A 20,325-nucleotide genomic window follows, 5' to 3' on the forward strand; every position below is an offset into this window, starting at 1 on the left:
TGATGCAATTGAAGCTTTGATGAAGCTTTTTGCTTCAAATATGCCCTCAAATATCTGTTGCATGCAATAATAACACTTTTAGATTTTCAATTCAAGTGAATAGAGCTGAGCAGTTAGGTGTATTGACTTCAACTAAGTGTGATACAGAACATTCTCAACTAGGAGAACATAGTTTTGCCTGCTTTTCCTCTTTTTATAATATGAGGATTCGCTATGTGTGTTCCCTTGTGACATGCATGATACAGTGTTTTAAAATAACATTATAGTAAGCAAACTGGAAGAAATCTTTACTGGCTTTAATGGTAACTAGACAATATCCATTCATATACACACATGCATGCATCTAAGGAATTCTAACAGAGAAATAATTTGCATGCTAAACTTACATGCTTAAAAGTACACCAAAACTGTTTTCAATTAAAATAACAGTATTTTATAGAACCACAGAATGGACAGACTGGAAGGGACCTTAAAGATCATCATCATCATTAGCCATCATCAAGTCATGTTAGGAGTTACTTCACTGAGCTGTTTTAGACTTCTGCATGTTACTGCAGTAATACACTTGCATGAATAGGAAATGGGATTTTAAAAGATTCTTCTGAAACACAGAGGAAAAAAATGCACATTAATTGATAATGCTTGTAACACAGTAGTTGTACAAAATGTTTTATTGAGAACTACAGCTCTGAAGTTGCTGTTTTGCAAGCTAACATAAGCTTTTCCATTAATGTCAATGTCATAATTGTGTAGGTAATTAAGTCTGATTATTTGTTAGAGAAATTTGCCTCAGGAGATACTTCAGATAGGTCATTAATGCTTTTAATGACTGTTTGGAGGCTGTGTTTTGCACATTACTGTGACAGAGGAAGAAGTACTCATAAACACAGAGAAAGGCAAAGCCACAGAAAGCTTCCTTACGATGACAGATCAAAGGGAGTAGGGAGACACGTGGTGATCACAAGGGAATTAAGCAGCTTGGTGATCACACGGTACAGCACTCAGTGCAGCTGAGGAAGTAGCAGGGACACAGGAGCTGCCACAGCTGAGTTACCACCAGTGAGCAGCACACAGACATATCCCATCAGAGGGGCTCAATGATCCTGCCCTCTTCCAACCTCTCTTCATCCAGGCCTAAAAATGTGTAATGGGTGAAAAAAGATTAAAAAGTCAGAATAAAACCAGAAAACTTGATAATAGAAAATGATAGGACTTTGTTTATACATTAATATGATGCTTCCTCAATAATTTTCAATTAAAAGAACAAATTAAGTAGTATAATAGTTGTCACTATAATAAAAGGAACAATGGCAAATTATTCCTATTGAAAAAATGAGAATCAAAAGTGATACAGCGACAATAAAAACATTTAGAAAGAAAATGGCTTATATTGCAGAATCCAGAAATCTGACAACCCTTCAGCTTGGATTTTACATTTTTCACTACAAGTGTTATCAGATGGCACAATTTTAAATTTAAGAAGCTTCCAGGAACATAATTTTTGTATAAATAATAATGTGAAGCATTTCCACATCTTGAGACTACAGCAAGGATCCATGGCAGCTCTGTATGTGGTCTGAGCTGGGCAAGCTCTGCTTTACCTTGTTGATGAGGCTTACTGCACCTTTTAGATCACTAGGCTGTAGATTGAAATATGTCATGTACATAGCTGAACTAATTCTGTTTTCATTATTAAAATGTAGCCTTAAGAAAAAAAAAAAAAAAAGTGGGGTGGGGGGAAAGAGGGAAAGAAGATTAAAGAGTGATCCCCATTACTATGAATGTCACCAGACACCTGGCTAGTTTTTTTGTATAGCTTCACTAAAGTCCTATTGTGTGCCCACATGAACACTGTGGCTGAAAAATAAAACCCAAACAAACGGAATAGAATCATAGAATTATTAAGGTTGGAAAGATCCACTAGAATCATCTAGTCCAACTGTTAACCCATCCCCACCCTGCTTACTGACCACATCCCTCAGTGCCACATCTCCATGTCTCCATGTTTCTTGAACACCTCCATGGGTAGTGATGCCACCTCCTCCCTGGGCAGCCTGTGCTAGTGTCTCACCGCTCCTTCTGACAAGAAATATTTCCTAAACCCAACCCAAACCTCCCCTGATACAACTTAAGACCATTACCTCTCATCCTATAGCTGTTACCTGGGAGAAGAGGCTGACACCCACCTCAATAATCATAGAATCACAGAATCATAGAATCGTAGAATCACAAGGTTGGAAAGGACCTACAAGATCACCTAGTCCAACCATCCTCCCACTACCACTGCTACCACAAGCCATTAGACCATATCTTGTAGCTCCTCATCCAGATGCCTCTTGAACACTGCCAGGGGTGGCGACTCCACCACCTCCCTGGGCAGCCATTCCAGTGCCTGACCACTCTCTGAGAGAAGTTTTCCTCATGTCTAACCTAAACCTCCTCTGGTACAACTTGCGGCCATTTCCTCGGGTCCTGTTTGCTGCCTGGGAGAAAAAGCCAAACCCCTCCTCACCACAACCTCCCTTCAGGAAGTTGTAGAGTGCAATAAGGTCTCCTCTGAGCCTCTTCTCCAGACTAAACAATCCCAGCTCCCTCATCCACTCCTCATAAGACTTGTGCTCCAGACCCCTCACCAGTTTTGTTGCCCTTCTCTGGACACGTTCCAGGGCCCCGATGTCTTTTTTGTAGTGAGGGGCCCAAAACTGAACACAATACTTGAGGTGCGGCCTCACCAGTGCTGAGTACCGGGGGATGATCACCTCCCTGCTCCTGCTGGCCACTATCTCTAATGCAGGCCAAGATGCCGTTGGCTTTCTTGGCATCTGGGCACACTGTCAGCACATGTTCAGCTGAGCATCAACCAACACCCCGAGGTCCCTTTCCTCTTCACAGTCATAATAAACTAAAATAAGCAAGCAGATAAACTGAAACGGTGATTATTTTAACCAGAAGTCTTCTTTGTGTCTCTTTATGGGGAGCTTTGAGTAGAGACTTTCATCCTCTGTATAAGTATTTTGAGTCTCACTAAAAATGTTAAAGGGAGCAAAGGAAGATAGATGTACAATATATCTTGTCTGGACAGCCTATAAATTTAGAGTCTAAGACCTTAACCTTTCCATTAGTAATGTGATGCAGGAACAGAGCTATCCAAGTCCAAGGCTGTGATTGAGGACATCTCCCATCAGCTCCTTCAGCCTTATGCTGGAGACACTTAACTCTAGCATTACTACTCTAGGGTCTGATGACATGCATCCCAGGGTCCTGAAGGAACTGCCTGACACGGTTGCCGAGACTCTGTCCATCATATTTGAAAAGTTATGGCTGTCAGGTGAAGTTCCTGGTGACTTGAAAAAGGGAAACATCACTCCCATTTTCAAGAAAGAGAGAAAGGAAGACCCGGGGAACTACAGGCCCATGAGCCTCACCTGTGTGCCTGGGAAGGCCATAGAACAGACCTTCCTAGAAAACATGTCAGGGGACAGTAGGGATGAGCAAGAGATTAGAGACAGCCAGCACGGCTTCACTGAAGGCAGACCATGCCTGACCAATCTGGTGGCTTTCTAAAATGGAGCGATGGCATCGGTGGACAAAGGAAGGGCAACTGATACCATCTGCCTGGACTTGTGCAAGGCTTTTGATGTGGTCCCGCACCACATCCTTGTCTCTAAGTTAAGCGATACGGATTTGAAGGCTAGACCATTAAGCGAATAAATAATTGGTTGGAGGGCCATAGCCAAAGGGTTGCTGTCAACGGCTCTAAGTCCAGCTGGAGGCCGGCCATAAGCAGTGTCACTCAGGGATCTGTCTTGGGACCGGTGCCCACGAGGTAGCACAGCGAGGAGCTGCACGCCTGCCGCCAGCTTTCCGCGGCCCTCTCCCACAAAGCGCACCATTCCCGCCGTCCCGGGCCGCACTCCGCACTCCGCACGCCGCGGCTCCGCGCCCGCCTCCCGCCTCCCGCCCGGCCCTGCCCCGAGCGCCGCCCCGAGCACGGCGTCCCCGCCCGCCGCAGGGAGCCACCCGCTGTGAGGGGCGGGGGCCGCTGCGGAGCGAGCGCTGGGGAATAAGGCGTGCGGGGCGGGACGGGTCCGCGAGAGAATTGGATGAAAGAGCTGAAGTGTGGTTTCGCTTCTTGCTGTCCTGCCCTCATCTGTTTGCTTAGCACCAGCGCGGCTGTCACACGTGGATTTGCGCCGTCGTTTGCTTTGTGTATATTGTCCCGCTGACAGCATCTCTCCTCCGTCCCTGCTACTCCAACCTGGAAATTAAAACACGGGGAAAGTGGTATTCCATCAGGCATCTCCTGCACCTGTAAGTTCAGAAGACTTTCTACATCTTGCTTGCGCTTTTGCCCAAATATTTGAGTGTTGATTTTAGTCAAACAGAAGTCCTTAATTACATCCTTGTGACTGGAGTCTGCCTGGCAATGGGGATCACGATGGAGCCCGGTGATGGGGACTGAACTGGGTGCATTGCTAAAGGACGGGGAGGGGAGGGAAAGGGGAGGAGAGAGCTTTGGTTCTTCATTCAGAAGCTGGATGGAATAACCCTGAGAAAGGAGGAACTGCTGTGCTGTGTGTGTGACATTGTGGAGAAGGTCATGTTCCATTTCAGGCTGAGACAGGAGTGACTCACTGCAATTATGCCACCAAAAGATCAATAATCCACTTCAACTTTTTTGGTTCTTAGGGAAGAACACATTCTACATAGTACTTTTTTTAGCCTCTTACCTGCTTTGTGTTTCTACAGTGATCAGGAGTGAAGGGAAAGTGAAGGATCATGTCGGAGTTCTGGCTGATTTCTGCCCCAGGAGATAAAACAAACCTGCAGGCATGGGAGAGAATGAACACGGTGACATCCAAATCCAACTTGTCCAGCAACAGCAAATTCCATATTCCAGACTTAAAGGTAAGTGAGGAGAGGGTCTGGGTATGGGTGACAAAACATCCCCAGCCAGGACTAAGGATTTCTGGGATAAACGTGAGATTTATCATTTCAGAGAGCTGAAAAAGATTGCGACTGGGGGTGAGCTGTGTTCAGTCTACTGAAAACTGATTGGGGAGAGACAAGAGTCTTTTTGCTTGAAGATGACTTTCATGTGGGAAGGATACATGTGTAAGGAGTGAAGGTGACCGGTTAAATACAATATATTTCATCTCTGTACCATTTGCTTCCAATCACAAAAGTCACACAGCATTGTACATCTCGAATTGCTAATGCATGGGGAGCAGCTCAGTATCCAGAAGTATTCCAGTGAGACCACTGACAGAGCAGACAGTTCTTTATAATGCACATTACTCTGTAGGAAATAGATGTGTGTATATTCAGCTCTATTACTGGCTGTATAGCCTCATATCAGTGAGAACATTTATTCGTGACTTTTTTTTTTAAACTTATCTTTGCTTTCTTTAATTTTTCTTTCATAAGATCTGCACTTAATTTTTATTTCATTTGCATCTATGAGAAGTCTAAATATGTTTCACTGAAGTCAGTAGAGCTGCAACAGATGCAGTACTTGGTTCCTTGGGGAGCTGCCATCACCCATCTCTTACAAAGCTACACATGGTGCAGCCAGGGTCTGGCTTTAGTCCACGAAGATTAAGTTATGGCTTGACTGTTCCAGTTACTTAAGGATGCAAGTGAAAGGGGAGCATGGCCTTTTCTCAAGTGATAACATGCTGAAGTAGCACGTGGATGCTGCAGACTGCACATGCTACTTTTTACACATGCACCTGAGATTGCTGTGATTTTACCATCTGTGTGCCACCAGCACTGGTGTGAGTCCATTAACACTGAGGGAAACGAAGTATTGACATCATTGGACCATACAGCCAGCTCTCTGTGTTCTGCTAATTGTTCTATGCAAGACTTTTTTCTTCTCCTGTACTCCTTCAGCCTGACCCTTCATAATGTTGAGCTGGCAACGTCACAAGAAGAGGTTTGGCAATGCACTGCAATACCATAAATATAGAACTATGACTGTGACAGAGTCATGCAAAAAGCAGATGTTGGTCTTGGGAAAATGGTGTCTTGAGAGGCTTAGTGTTTGGCAATAGGAAAGAATGCAGAGACCCTCTTTTGAATACACTCTGCTTCCCTTGGTTCTCTCAGTACATTGGATTTGTTTTGTGTGTATGCTGTATGCATTTCTACTCATTATTTTGCTAGGTAAAATTCTGTGCTACTCGATGACTCAGGAATGAAAACAGGAAGGAAGATATTGATGCTTGATCTTGAGACATCATATACACTTTTTCCTTTATTGGAAAAGGCTTTTTGTGCCTGGGTCTTGAGAAAAGGAATTGCTTTATTATCCACTGACTGAATAATGTTCTGCAGAACTGTTTAATTCACAAATCAGAGTCCCTAAGACTGCTGACAGAATCCTTGGACACATGCATCTCTCACCTGCTTCTCATCTCTTGTACAGGTGGGGACACTGGATGCTCTTGTTGGTCTGTCAGATGAGTTGGGAAAACTTGATAGCTTTGCTGAAAGGTAAAATAGGTCTTATTTACTACCTACAAATGAGGAACAGACATTGTTTTTATGGGATGGTGTGTCCTTGGACTCACCTCAGAGTTGGTTTAACCCAGACTACAACTGAACTGAAGTGGATGGGTTTGTGTTGTGGTTTAATCCTTGTGTCAGTTGTCACAGAGTCATCACAAGGAAGGGACCATCCCTTAAAACCTGGCTAAATGGAGCCAGTGTCAGTTCTGTCTAAACAGTGATGCTTGAGTGGCTGTTTTCAAGGAAAGCTGTTCTCAAAGGGAAACAGCTGTGATTTTTTTGTATTCTTGAAGAACAACCTCCTCCTCCATCCAGAAACTCAAATTAATAAAGCAATATTTAGAAAATATGAAGACCTCTCCAGTTTTCTTTTTCCCAGAATATTTGAGGTTTTTTTAACCAGATATAGGAGATATAAGGAATAAATTTTTCTGAATGAAATCGGGTACTCTTCCTTTCAGACTGTTAAACTCCTGGAAAGCCACAATATTGATTGGCATTGTGTCAAACCCATTTATGCAGGGAGGCTCACATGATCTCCTTGCTGATCTCTGCCAAGTTTGCCTTTCAGGCCAAGCTGACCTGGGTGGACAAAGGATAATAGAGTACAGAATGCTAAGGAAATGCCAGGTTTTAGGATACTTTATGGCACAAAGTAGTCTTTATTGATGAAACCTTTTTTTTTTGTTTTGGAAGCAAACCTCGCAGACAGCTGTGGCCACGTCAGCTCTGGGGCTTTTTGCCTTTTTTCCCCTAGACAGGCCTAGTGAAGAGCTGCCTGTCTGAATATGCCTTGTGCTTTCATAGATTGTTTGGTGGGTGCAAATGCATACAGAGATTCTGATATAAGCTGTTCAAACCTATGTTAGGCAGTTTGCATAAAAGTAAGTCTGCCAGAATACGTTTCTCCCTAGCGTAATTTTCTGACTTTACTGGTACCACAGTGGGGCTGAAATAGGATGATAACATTTGATCACTGGGTTGTACTCGATGTTGATCTTTTTAGACTTGCTTTTTCAGAATATTTAGCAGCACAGAGCACCTTAATACTTAATCAATAAGACTGTCTCGATTGTGACTCTCCCCATCTGGTAGGGAAACCTGCCCCAAGGTCTTTGTAAACGTGTTTGTGCCTCTGATTCATACAGCAGATTGTTCGTGCTGTAGTGAAAAGGGAATAGGAGTAAATCTGGGATGAGACAGTGCCAATGCCATCTATCTATTCCATTGCAAAGTTGGAAAGCTACTTAGGGCAGCAGCTAGCCAAGCAACTGAGTGATCTGAGTTTGAAGGAATCATGCAGAAGTGATTTTTGGAAGGGTTTGGCTAATTCCCACTTCTGCAAAGCCTGCTGTGGTGTCCATGTAAGATCACTGAGGGGAGTTTTAGGTGACATGTTCCCACTATTACCTTTGTCTTAACTTGTCAAGGTGGTACATAGTTCCTTGTTCAAGCTGAATGCCACTTCACTCCATTAACTGTCCTGTTAGTGACAGCAGTGGCACTTACCATGATGTATGCACTGAGCAAAAGAGTCAGTGAGGTTTTTACACAGTGAGCTGTTGGATATGGACTCCTCCTATTTGTCTTCTTTGTTTGTAAAACTATCTGATCAAAAAGGATTAATGAGATTTAAAACTAAGGAAAACGTGCTTAAAAATAAAAAAAATAGATTAGAGGAGAGTAATAACAAAGAATTATCAGGAGAAATGAATTAGAATTACAGTATCATTTTGTGTTAAATAAATGCCCAAGATTTGAGTATGTAATTGAGATTCAAGGGTTAAAATACCAAGCACTTGTACTTAGCCAAAGAAAACAGCATCTGGAGAGTTCAAGCCTGTTCAAATGACCTGAACATTTACATTCCTGCTCCTCTGAGGCAGCTACCTGCTGCACTGTTGCTAAATAAACAGGACTGCCAATAAAGGCAGCGCAAACCTGTCAGCGCTGCCTCCTGCCAGGACAGCAGAGAAGGGGCAGGAGTTTGCAGGATCTATTGTTTCCATGTACTTTTATTATTTATTTACACAGGGAGGTGGAGTGTTTTTCCATGTCACTGTAGGGTAATGTGGTGCTCTCTAAAGCTGACGTTCCCATCCGTCACTCCTACTTGAGCACTCTCTGGATCCCATGCCTGCAGGGCATTGTGCAGAGGCTGGAGATTGCAGGGTTCTGCTGTCTGCAGCTTTCTGTGCCCCCAGTGGGAGAGATGGTTAATATACAGTATTACCTAAAGAGTGTATGACTTTTATTTTTTATTTTTAGTTTTATTTTTAATGAAGTAATGTCATTGTAACACTTTCACAAGCAAAATCTGAAAGAGCACAAGAGTACGTCATGGTTACATCTGCATTCTCACCTCAGCCTGAGTGTGGGCAAAATGTGGAAAGACTCTTTGGTAAGGTTTGTTGTGACAGGAAAAGGGGAAATGGTTTCAAACTAAAACAGGGAATTTAGACTGGATATAAGGAGAAAGCTTTTTACAATAAGGGTGGTGAGGCACTGACACAGGTTGCACAAAGTGGTGATGGATACCCCATCACCCATCTCTGGAGGCACCCAAGGGCAGGCTGAAGGGGCTCTGAGAACTTGATGGAGCTGTAGGTGTCCCTATTCATTGTAGGGGAGTTTGACCAGCTGGCCTTTAATGGAGCCTTCCAACTCAGTATTAGTCAATGAAAACACAGTTCTCCATCAGTACTCAGCTGGCCTGAGGTCCTTAAGCATCTGCAGCCTGACAGTGAAAGCAAGAACAGCCCTTAGAGGGCTGTGAGTTGGAATGAGATGGTGTAGATTCCTCCCAGGGCATGGTACAGTATTTTGTGCATCAAGCCTAGACTCTGAACTGTTCCTCTCTGGTGTCAGAAAGAACAACTGTGAAGGTTTATTTAGCATCCCAGAGCTAATCTTCAGAGCAGATCTTCAACCAGGGTTAGACTGGATTGTTCTGTGTGTAGCCTCATATCCCTCCATCATCTTCAGAATGTGAAAACAAGTTATTTGTCTTCTGGTTTCTGCAATGAAAGCCATGAAATACAGTGTGCAGAAGATGGAATCTGTATCTTTTGGGAGTCTTGAGCACTGGGGAGATGGTATTACCTGTGTGTTTGCAGAAATCAGTGTAATTTAGTTCTGCTGTATGCCATAGGTTGTTTATTGCCATTTTAGTTGCAAATTTACCTGCCTTGCTTCAGAAGTGTGTTGTGTGGGTATTTCCATGTTTATCAGATCATTGTAGTATCTGTTTTGTGTTTGTGTTGTTTCTTTACTAATGAAGCTTCTCTTGTTAATTACACCCAAGCGTAATTAAGAAAATAGTCCAGTATATAGGAGAAGTTATGGAGGACTCCAAAGATAAAGTCCAGGAAAATCTTCTGGCCAACGGAGGTAGGTGCTGTGAATGGGGATATGTTAATGCATTGATGCTGCCTGTATTTGCTTCAGAATATGAGCATTCAGAATTGAAGCACTCACCCATTCGAAAAGACAACCCTCAGGAATATTTTCTAAGGGCACATCTAGCCACATTACATTTTTTCCAGAGTTAATAGAAACTCTATACAGTTCCAGCTTTGCTGCCAGGACAATATTCAGTGTCTGGTACTGTTCAGTGGAAGAAATATTTCTAACACCAGAGCTGAGGAGTGAAGAGGAAACCAGGAGACATTCCTAAAATGACCTTGCACTTTTTTCTGGCCTCCATGGGCTGGATCACTTCCAGGCAGCTAAATCATGTCCTAAAAGCCTGCATGGAATTGATTAGTGCTATATTAGTGTTTTCCTTTGCTTTCCCTGCTGCAGTGCTGGGACAGAGCCTGTCAGCTGTGGATTTCTAACATCACAGGTGGATGCTGGGGGCAACAATTTGACTCCTAGGGAGTTATGAGTTGGTTGGGAGCAGCAAGACCAGAAATACTGCTATAATCAGTGTTGCAGTAACAACGAAAGCCTAAGGAGTTTCCTACTCTACTGGCTTGGATTATGTACTTTCTCTGTTAGAGGAGCTGTGGTGCTGTTCTACAGCAGGTAGGTGGTGAGGTCTTGCAGGCCTGTGCAATCAGCACTATGTGAGATCTCCATTGTGAGAGGAGGGCCTTGTCACTGCCCTGCCCCTATGCTGCTTCCTTAGAGGAGCCAGGCTGCACTCACAGGGTGATGCCAGAGACTGCTGGGATGTGCACTGTTGTTCCCGTTACAAATAACTTCTCTTTGGTTTCCCTTGTGTTGTCCCTTGTCCTGCTTTGATGGCAGCTGTTGTATAGCAGAGGAGAAGAGCAGGCAGGGACACTTCTGACATGGTAAAGGATCACTGGAGCCCACAAGTTAGAACACAGAGTATCCCAATTTGGGAGAGACCCACAAGAGTCAAGCCCAAACCCTGGCTCCATTCATGACCACCCAAAATCAACCCTTGTATCTGAAAGTGGTGTCCAGATGCTCCTTGAACTCCAGCACTCAAAACCTGCCCACAAGTGGGCAGCTTATTCCATGCCCACTGCCCTCAGGTGCAGACCCTGTCCCTAACCTCCAGCTGCCCTCCAACTCCCCCCCCCCCCCCCACAGCTCCATGAGAGCTGCCTCTCTGCTCCCTGTTGAGGAGCTGCAGCCATGGTGAGGCTTCCCCTCAGCTCCTCTGCTCCGGGCTGAGCACACCGAGGGACCTCAGCCACTCCTTAACCATCCAGACTCTTCCCCATCTTAATAGGTTGCGGAGAAAGTCCTTTTAGAAATGTCTTTTGTGCATGAAATCAGATTGGCTTTTTATGTGTGCAACTACTGGCCAAGTACAATAATCCCACTTATTTATGTTACAGGGCGAAAGGATAAAATGAAATGTCTGAAAAGTATGTTGAGGGTTGCTGATTGCAGTGTTGCTACAAGCATGCATTTGGGTGTAGTAGTTCTAGAAACAAGTCTTGGTCTGGTTGTAGAGATACAGTGATCACGTTACGATGGATTTCTCAAGTAACAACCTCGTAGCTTGATCACGATATCCCTATGACTTGAGAAACAACAGGTTGAACTTATTTCCTTTGTTTCCTCTTTTTACACTCTTTTCCCTTCCTGTCAGCTCTGCGTGTGTTGTAACAGAAGGATGTGGAAGATTCTTCTATATGCTACCAATTTCAGTCCTTTGGTCATCCAAAGGAGTCATATGTAACTAAGACCTTTTTAAGATTATTGATTGCATCTTTAAAAAAAAAATTAATCATTTTAATATATAAATATATTTAGGATTCCCCTGTTACAATCCAATCTCATTCCTCACAAGCAGCAGCAACACTGAATTCTTCCTCCTTCCCTTTTTGGATGGCAAAAAAACCCTAAAACTGAAGGTTATGAAATCAGAATCAAAATTGTAAGACATGACTTCTTGCTGCAGAGTCCGATTTCGGGCTATAAGACCATGCACACTCAGGTTTTTGATTACAGATGTTCTGGTTTTAGCTCAGCTTTATGAGTTCCTGACAGCAGTTTGGACCACCAGCTGACTGAATTGTTGGCTGTGCCTAGCAATTGTCTGGTTAGAGTTGTGGGAAGGAGAACTGCAAGCATCAGCAAATGCAGCCCTTTCAGTTAAATGAATATACCTTCTGCATGCTGGTGGGCAGTAGCTGGAAGCAGCCGTGTGGAGATGCCCCTCTTATAGAAAGAAAACTTGTATTTGTGTATACTGGGAATTTTATTATATCACAGCAGCAGGAAATGCTTTCTTGCTTATGACAGCATCAAAAAATATGAAAAGTAAGTAAAGATTTTTTTAAAATGTTTGGACTGAATTCTGTTCCTTTGTAGTAAGGTGGGCCCAAAATGCTTTTTGAAATTTGGTAAGTAGTGGGAATAATGCCAGTCTTTATAATGGGCTCAAAACTGAAATGAACAGAAAGGCAAAATGAGAAGCATAAGGATTTTGAAGAATTAAGTATTTTGTAGGGGACGTAGTTTATATTGCTGCTCAGAGCTGGCTGAGTGCAGCAGAGCTAGGAAGCGTTCAGCCTGTGGGATTCCTGGGCTGCTGAGGAGGAGGCATCTCTCTTGGGCAACAGCAAGGAGAAGCAGCATAGAAGGGAAGGGAACTGGGAGCACGGCCGAGGAGTTCACTTGTGGAATGGGCTGAAGGCTCACACTGTGCTTAACTGCTGAACAGCTGAGTTCTGCTGAGACTGAGGAATGTGAGAATGAAAGGGGCACAGGGAACTTCTGTATCTCTGCTTTGCCCCCTTTCCACATGCTTCCTGTGCTTCCAGGTCATGCATTGGCAGGAAGGGCTGAATCTGTGTGTTAAAAGGGAGAGAGAACACAGTCATGCCAGTGTTTTCTGCTTTCTGTTCAGTATATCCTTAGATAAGAAGTTGTCTCCTCCTTTCATAAGACTTTCCATGCTTTGGAAATCTAATAGGGTAAACTGACTCTGATGTGGGGTGAGAAGCCCATGGAAAGGATAGTGCTCCCCTGGCAGGGTGTTTGATGTCACACGAGGCGGGGTGGTACCCTCAGCTTGGTGCTGTAGCAATCAAACAACTTTTCACATTCCTTCTCATGCATCTCTGTTCATACAGTGCTCCTCACTCTGTGTGCAACCCACAAGGAACTGTGTTCAGCCCTTGCCTTGGGAATGGTTAACTCTGCACCAGGCAGTGAGGAGCACTGAGCAGCCCCACTTGTCCCTCCTTTCCTTGGACAAGCTTGTTCTGTCCCGTTTCCCCATGGCAACTTCCCACATATTCTCTATCATGAGTGTCTGGGAAGAAGCCCATATGCAGCAAACAGTGTCTCTGTTTCAACTATTTTTTACTTTGGGGATGCTTAGATTGAGCATTTGATTTGTGCAGATTTGATCTAGATCGAATTTCTATGAGAAATCAGAGGTGGGCCAACCAAAGCTCTACGTAGGATGCAGCTGGGGGCTGCCACCTCAGCCTTGAGCTTCCATTATGTCAGTTGTCTGCTTTAATGCATTTCTTTGTATTTCCAGTTGACCTGATTAGCTACTTGACCCGGTTTGAGTGGGATATGGCCAAATATCCCATAAAGCAGCCACTGAAGAATATATCAGAAGCATTAGCAAAGGTAAACTGTGCTTCAGGTTTTCAGAAGATCTCAGAATGGGGAATCATGTCTTTTGGCAGTTTTTGGTCTCTTTTGTTACAGCAGTCAGTGAGAGTTCTGCCTGTGGTTTGGGCAGGAGCATGTTCAGAAACTCACTGCACTGCAGCAGTTGATTTATTTTAATTTCTACCCTAATAACACCAATAAATATCTATATATCTGTCCTATATAGAGATATACAAGCCTATTCATTCCATAAATATATGGACCTTTATCAGATTTATTAGACTACACTGATACATTCTACATTTTAGTCCTCTTCACTGTAATATTTTATTGTTTTTACTTACTGCATAATCATTCTCCACGTTGGGGTTTTCTTGTGAAATCATTGGCCTGCATTAAATCCAACACGTTGCAGGTTGGATGAATTATTTACACTGGCAGCCTGTTCAGGAAGGAATGAACTGTTGTTCAATGTAGATAGCAAATGAAATACACAGTAACAGCTAAGCAAGTCCTTCTTGCTGCAGAGACCATCGCCCATGACTAAGCAGTTCTGTGGAGCCCAGAACTGAAGTGGGCTCCATCTTGGCTATGTTCAGATGGCTTTAGGAGGGGTTGACAGCTGTGTTATCTCTCTGCAGTGCAGAGGTAGGAGGAGGAAGGTGAGGATGACGCCTCAAGCAATTTCTCAGTTCACTTTTTTTATTTTGTTTTAGCAAGTTACTCAGATAGAAGCAGACCTAAAGACCCGATCAGCTGCATACAACAACATTAAAGGAAATTTGCAAAGCCTGGAGAAAAAAACTGTGTAAGTACAGTGTGTTCCTGTTGAGCTCTGAAATGCTGCATGGATGACGTGAGAGCAGTGCATGCCACATCTACTGCTGTGCAGTGAACTGTGTGTGCTGTGATGGGTGCAAACATAGTGCTTGACTTTGGGGCACAGTGAGCATCCAGAGATGAAGGGGAAGCCAAGGTGGAAACTGGTGTGAGCAGCATGTCTTAAAATCAGCTCAGGGGAGACTGCTGTTCCTCATATGACTTTATTAGCAGTGGGAGGACAAAGTAGTGGTAAAGAGTCAAAACCAGATGCCAATATATTGCATTTTAGGGAGTAAAAAATTAGATAAGCTGCGTCAGCCAGTAGATTTCTTTGCAACACAGAGCTGTGTCCTTTGGAAGCAGTGCAAATGCTTTTCAGAAAGCCAGTTTTACAATATTCCAGCCAAAAGCATTTATTTTCCTTCTCTGCTGAGCCTACCTCACCAGCATCTCACTTTCATTTCACTTTTGTTCTGTTCTGTTGGTCAGGGCAATACTTTCTCAGAGTTTTCAAAATACTTTCTCTCCCATCTTCAATTGCTTATGATCTTTTCCTATGTGCTGCTACCTGGAGTTGCAATAAAAATGAATGAATGGTGTAGCTGTGTCCTTTAGCCACCTCTTCTCTGTATTTTTCAACTCTAGGATGCACTATTGTCAACCATATTTACAGCATGGTATGCTGCTGCTGGGTTCCTGCTAATGTCATTTTTTTCTTTATCTCATTTGCTTTAGGGGAAACTTGCTGACTCGGACCCTCGCAGACATCGTGCATAAAGAAGACTTTGTTCTGAATTCCGAGTACCTCATCACACTGCTAGTCGTGGTGCCAAAGTAAGGCGATGGTGTGCACACACTCAGATGCGATGTTGAGTTTCAGACCTAAGTGTTGGATGCAGGCACTACTGGATCAGTTGGGACAGCTGATCTGTGCTGTGTCTGGGGAGCAGGTGGATCCATTAGCAAAAGGAACGGACTGCTCCCAGCTCAGAGCAGGACAGAAGTAGGATGTGTAAATGTTACAGAACAGGTTCTCAAACAGCCTCCTGGTAGGAGTTAAGAAAAACCAACACGGCAGAACAGATTTGTACTGAAGCTGAGACAGTTTATAAAAGGAATCAGACCTGTCAAACCCACAAGGGCTCTGCTGGTCATGTATTTGTAAGTGCCTGCGCATAGGATAGCTGTCACCATCAGTTGTGAAGGTACAAGGTATCCTTCCTTCTAAAAGCCTGCACAAAACTTGTCCTCTTTGTACAACACTATTCTAACATGCACGCACAGTACCATCACTTTTCTGTCTGAAAAACATGTTACAAAAAGCTAATCTAGGTAAGTTTATTAAATCTATTACCAGCATCTTTTTTTGGGTTCCTGCTATAAACACGACTCACTTTGCAAACTTTCCCTTCTCTTGGCCCCATTCTCCCAATGTTGCTACTTGCCATATTCCCAGCGTTGCACCACGTCAGCACTGGACCATGAGACACTTATGTGGAGCTCCTGGAATACAGGACACATGGCAGCCTATACATGGAAACCAGAAGCCTCAATTTTTCCACCCCCAGCTTCCTGCTTCACACTTCCTCATCCCAAGACCCACAGTGAGGGAGGACTGAGGATGATATAATGGGAAGCCTCCCTGTAGCTAGTGACTTAGGACAGGAAAGGACAGAAGAAGCTCTGCTTTCACACAGCCCAGCACAAAGAGCTGCCACTCTAAGCGATTAGCTTCATTATTTTTATCAACACATTCTCTTTCTGGTACATTGCATTTATTTACTCTGTTTTCCTTTGTGTTGCTCAAAGATCAAGCTACGTACAGTGGCAGAAGACCTATGAATCCCTGTCTGATATGGTAGTGCCTCGCTCCACCAAGTAAGTGACATCCCAAATTAATGTCCCTGCTGGCTGCAGATATCCCTGCCATGTCTGTCACTCAAGTTTTTCAAGAATCCTTGACTGATATATAGGCTCTGTATGTTAACGTATGGATTTGCCTAGTATCATTCTCACTTGAAAGTGGAAATTATTATGTTGGAGGAAAGTACAGATAAAGCATCAGTCTCCATTTTTTTTTCCTACAATTAGCTTCTTGTTGCTCCCTTTTCCAGTAAGCTAGTTCTTTACACTTGCTGTGATCATATGAACAACAAAACAAGGCTTTTGCTTGTTTTAGAAAGATAAAAGCTTGTTACAGTAATCCAGGCCTAATTCAGGCATATAACCATGTACAACTTTATGAAAGCTCCTTTTAAAAAATCACTACTTCTGCATCTTTAATTGTTTTCTGTAGTAAAACAGGATAATTCAGTGAATCATCCTGCCATTTGCATTAGCATATTCCATATTAACAGCTAGAGTGAAAAAAAATCCTTACTAGGAATTAAATATTCCTCTGCTCAGCTCAAGGCAGACATGATGTCCAACCCAGGGTGTAAGAGGTGACTCTCTGACTGTCACATTATCTGAAATGGAGGAAGCAGAAAGCACAGAGAGAGGAAAGCTTTGTGCAACTGCTTGTCTTAAAAACACATACATGGAACAAGCAGAGGAACATATTAGGAAACAGAAAAAAAAAGTACATGTGTAAGCAGGCTGTCCGCATCAGAGATACTGTGGTTGGTGCTGTTAAAGCCTTTGTTCCCTATTTATTACATCTGTCTTGAAAAGTGAGGCATTGTTCAGTTTCATAAATGAAAGAAAGATCTGCAAAAGGGAAAGGTAGAGCGAGTGTGAGAGATTGGCCATGTCAAATCACAGCAGGGGTTTTTCCCTCTCACAGAATGATTGCTGAGGATGCCGAGGGAGGACTCTTTACAGTCACCCTATTTAGAAAAGTGATGGATGACTTCAAGGCTAAAGCTAGAGAGAACAGGTAAGCAGTCATGCTTTGCAAAGAATCCAGTAACTGTTCTTCCTTCTCTTGTGCGATAGACAACAGGACGTTTGCTTTCTGGAGGTGACTTCAATTCCCACTCTGCAAATCCTTTAAAGGGCCAGCAGCTTCAAAACATCCCCATCTTGCTTCATCAGAGGCAAAAGAAACGATTGTACATACTGCTTGGATTATGGCTTGTGAGAGCAAATGTCGTTCAATTGTAGGTTCATGGTTCGAGAGTTTTATTTTGATGAGAAGGAACTGAAATGTGAAAAGGAAGAGCTGATGAAGCTAGCTTCTGATAAGAAACAGCAGTATGTAAGTAGTACAGCAAGTTGCTGGCCTCTATACTGACAGCCTTTGCTACCTGTGTGTAAGGATCTCACTTAGAAGAGGCTTTCTGATGCCAGTAGATGCCTGTGAGCTCCAACGAGCACTGAAAACTGAGGCATGGGGTAGATAACACCATTTGCCCAAGGTCACACAAGTTTCTGATCTACTAGGGGACAATAATGGCCTGCCTGACAATTAACTCAGCAGCCCATGATGCATTCAATGGCATTAGCAATGGAGCCATGTCATGCAGCAAAGGAGGAATTGCAGTGCTGTTACTTCTGTTCTCATAGGGCCCGTTACTGCGCTGGCTGAAAGTGAACTTCAGTGAAGCATTTGTGGCTTGGATTCACGTGAAAGCCTTGAGAGTTTTTGTTGAATCAGTCCTGAGGTACGTGGGTACGCACACAGTGCTGGCAGACTCCTATCAAAGATAAAAAGTACCAGCTCACTTTCTTCATGGGGGGAACATCCCCTACAGAGAGCTCCAGGAGCTCACAGGAGATGGTACAGATGACTACAAAACAGGTGACATATAAAGCTGATGAGATGTTTGTTTGGGGTCACTTAAAGGAAAAAGAATGGTACTTAGTTCCCCTATGGCTTCAAAATAATAGTGCTTTCAGAGGAGGCAGCACAGCACAACTGGGACCTTGCAATGCATAAACTATCCAGTGTGAAATGCACCAGGAGGTTGAAGAGGGAGAAGAGCAGGAATGGGGTGACCTGCAGAAAACAATGGGGTATTCAATGGGGTATTTTGCTGTGTTTGCAGATATGGCCTTCCAGTGAACTTCCAAGCAATGTTGCTGCAACCAAATAGGAAGTCAGTAAAACGCCTGAGAGATGTCCTAAACGTGGTCTTCAAACATCTAGATGAAGTTGCAGCAGCAAGTATAATGGATGTATGTATTTGGACTACAACTGCATGAACTGGAGCTTGTCCCATTTTAGTCCAGGGGTTGGAGCAAACACCTCATCATACTTCACAGTGCAAGGATCTCTGGATACAGCTCTAATCCCCAGTGCTTATGAAAAGGATTAGTGTCAGGTAGGGTCAGGTTATCACAGAGAGTTGCAGAGTGTGATTACAGTTTCAGTAAGCAACTGCTGCTTACAGCTGCCAGCCTGAAATAGGTCTGCTCACTTATGGCAGTTCCTCCAGGTAAGCTTCAAGCATTCAGCTCAGTGCCAGCAACAGAACTGATGTAAAACAAATGCTAGGACTCTGAGATCTTGCTCTGCAGAAGGCTGTCACTGACTGAACATCTCAGCCTAGGACTGCACCAGGCAGCAATACTTGTTTTCCCAGACCTTGAGTGCACCTTTCAAGATAAACCAAAAGGAGTTTACAACTGCCTGAAATCAGGCAAGCAGTAAGTTCCCAGTGCTTAAGCCAAGGAGAAAAAAGGAAATATCAATACTGTGTTAGACAGCCTACCAAAACCACCAAATAAACACCAGATTCTCTGAAAATTCTTTGTTAAGCTAGCAAATACAAGATTCCATTCCACCTAAGTGAAGCAAGCAATCTGCTTTAGCTTGGAACAGCACAACACTTTTATTGATACTCATGTTGTTTCCTTTTGCAGCCTGGCATGGACATCCCTGGTTTACAACTGAGTAATCAGGAATACTATCCTTATGTCTATTTCAAGATTGACCTCAGTCTTCTCGATGGCAGTTAAGAGGAACAAACCAACCATTTCATCTATTAATTTTCAAGACCCAAATGTTATAAGAATTTTTAGCTGTTGAAATTCAAATTGAAATGCTGATGAATAAGATTTTTCTAACACTGTCAGTAATTTTTTTAAGTGGCTTCAAACATCTTCAGTTCATAGCATTATAAAAACATTTCCGAGGCAGATGATACTATGGTAGTATTTATTATTTTTTGGTAAATTACAAAGATGGAATCTCTATTGGACTTAAAATTAAACAGTTTTGTGGCTGATTTTTGGTGTGGTGGCTAATGTTTCTACTAATTGTACAGTACTGACTTCGTAACAAAGCAAACTTCAACCAGGAAAAAAGAAAGGACGGAGCATCAAAGCGAAGCCCCAAGGCTTTTGTTTGTTTCTTAAGAAGAGTTTAAAAGATTGACTGGAGAATGACTTGTGGTTCCAAGTGCTCACAAGTTCAGTTTTTGCCAAGACACATCAGTTAGAACACATCTGTTAGAAGAGCGGGGACAATGCAGAATTGAAGTAGGTTTCCAGCCCCACATCAGTGGTCAGGCTGCCTGCCAACAGTTACTACTGCTCCTAGCTCAGCGCTATGCAAGGCAAGCTCTTACACACAACACCAGATGAAATATTCCCATTTTAAGTTATTTCCTTGAAAATATGGGAACTTTCAGTTCCTTCATTCCCTACTTGGAAACAAACTGATCACGAGGGTCACTTTACTAGACAGTGATAAACAAGACATGGAGAGCAGCAAAAGGCTATGGTGTTTTCTTATTAAGAAAAAAAAAAAGGAGCGCTAACTGTCTTTACTCCCAACTCTGCTTCCTCTTCAAAGGTAACTGCGATTTCATATCAAAACAATGTCAGATGGAAAGAGAAATACCAGATCCAGTCTGCCAGAGACAGCACTTTGGCTTTTTACTATTAGCACCTAGAAATACTCATGCCCTAAAAATGGGGATTAGTTTCACTGCCACTCCTGGGGAAAAAACCAGCAGCTCCCAGCTCAGCAGCGTCTTCTACTGG

The 20,325-nt window shown here is 43.2% G+C and overlaps 1 protein-coding gene across 1 annotated transcript; it reads left to right on the forward strand.

The window, feature by feature from the left end:
* Positions 1-3,981: 3,981 nt before the first annotated feature.
* On the forward strand, positions 3,982-19,616 carry ATP6V1C2 (ATPase H+ transporting V1 subunit C2). The gene is made up of 13 exons (XM_031610762.2): positions 3,982-4,311; positions 4,750-4,908; positions 6,431-6,498; positions 9,818-9,903; positions 13,493-13,587; positions 14,289-14,380; positions 15,130-15,228; positions 16,204-16,272; positions 17,180-17,272; positions 17,500-17,593; positions 17,902-17,999; positions 18,384-18,513; positions 19,201-19,616. Exons 2-13 carry the CDS (start codon positions 4,780-4,782, stop codon positions 19,294-19,296), a joined length of 1,149 nt encoding a protein of 382 aa, XP_031466622.1. The 5' UTR covers positions 3,982-4,311; positions 4,750-4,779; the 3' UTR covers positions 19,297-19,616.
* Positions 19,617-20,325: the final 709 nt, after the last annotated feature.

This window comes from Phasianus colchicus, chromosome 2 (assembly GCF_987193195.1).
Source record: "Phasianus colchicus chromosome 2, bPhaCol1.hap1.1, whole genome shotgun sequence".
NCBI classification, from domain to species: Eukaryota; Metazoa; Chordata; class Aves; order Galliformes; family Phasianidae; genus Phasianus; species Phasianus colchicus.

What these genes read in the sequence shown, in the direction of transcription:
- ATP6V1C2 (XM_031610762.2), top strand. Translation starts at nt 4,780, where the DNA reads ATGTCGGAGTTCTGGCTGATTTCTGCCCCAGGAGATAAAACAAACCTG. An exon ending in TATCAGAAGCATTAGCAAAG is followed by an intron (nt 13,588 to 14,288) that starts GTAAACTGTGCT and finishes ATTTTGTTTTAG; the next exon opens with CAAGTTACTCAGATAGAAGC. An exon ending in TTTGTTGAATCAGTCCTGAG is followed by an intron (nt 18,000 to 18,383) that starts GTACGTGGGTAC and finishes CTGTGTTTGCAG; the next exon opens with ATATGGCCTTCCAGTGAACT.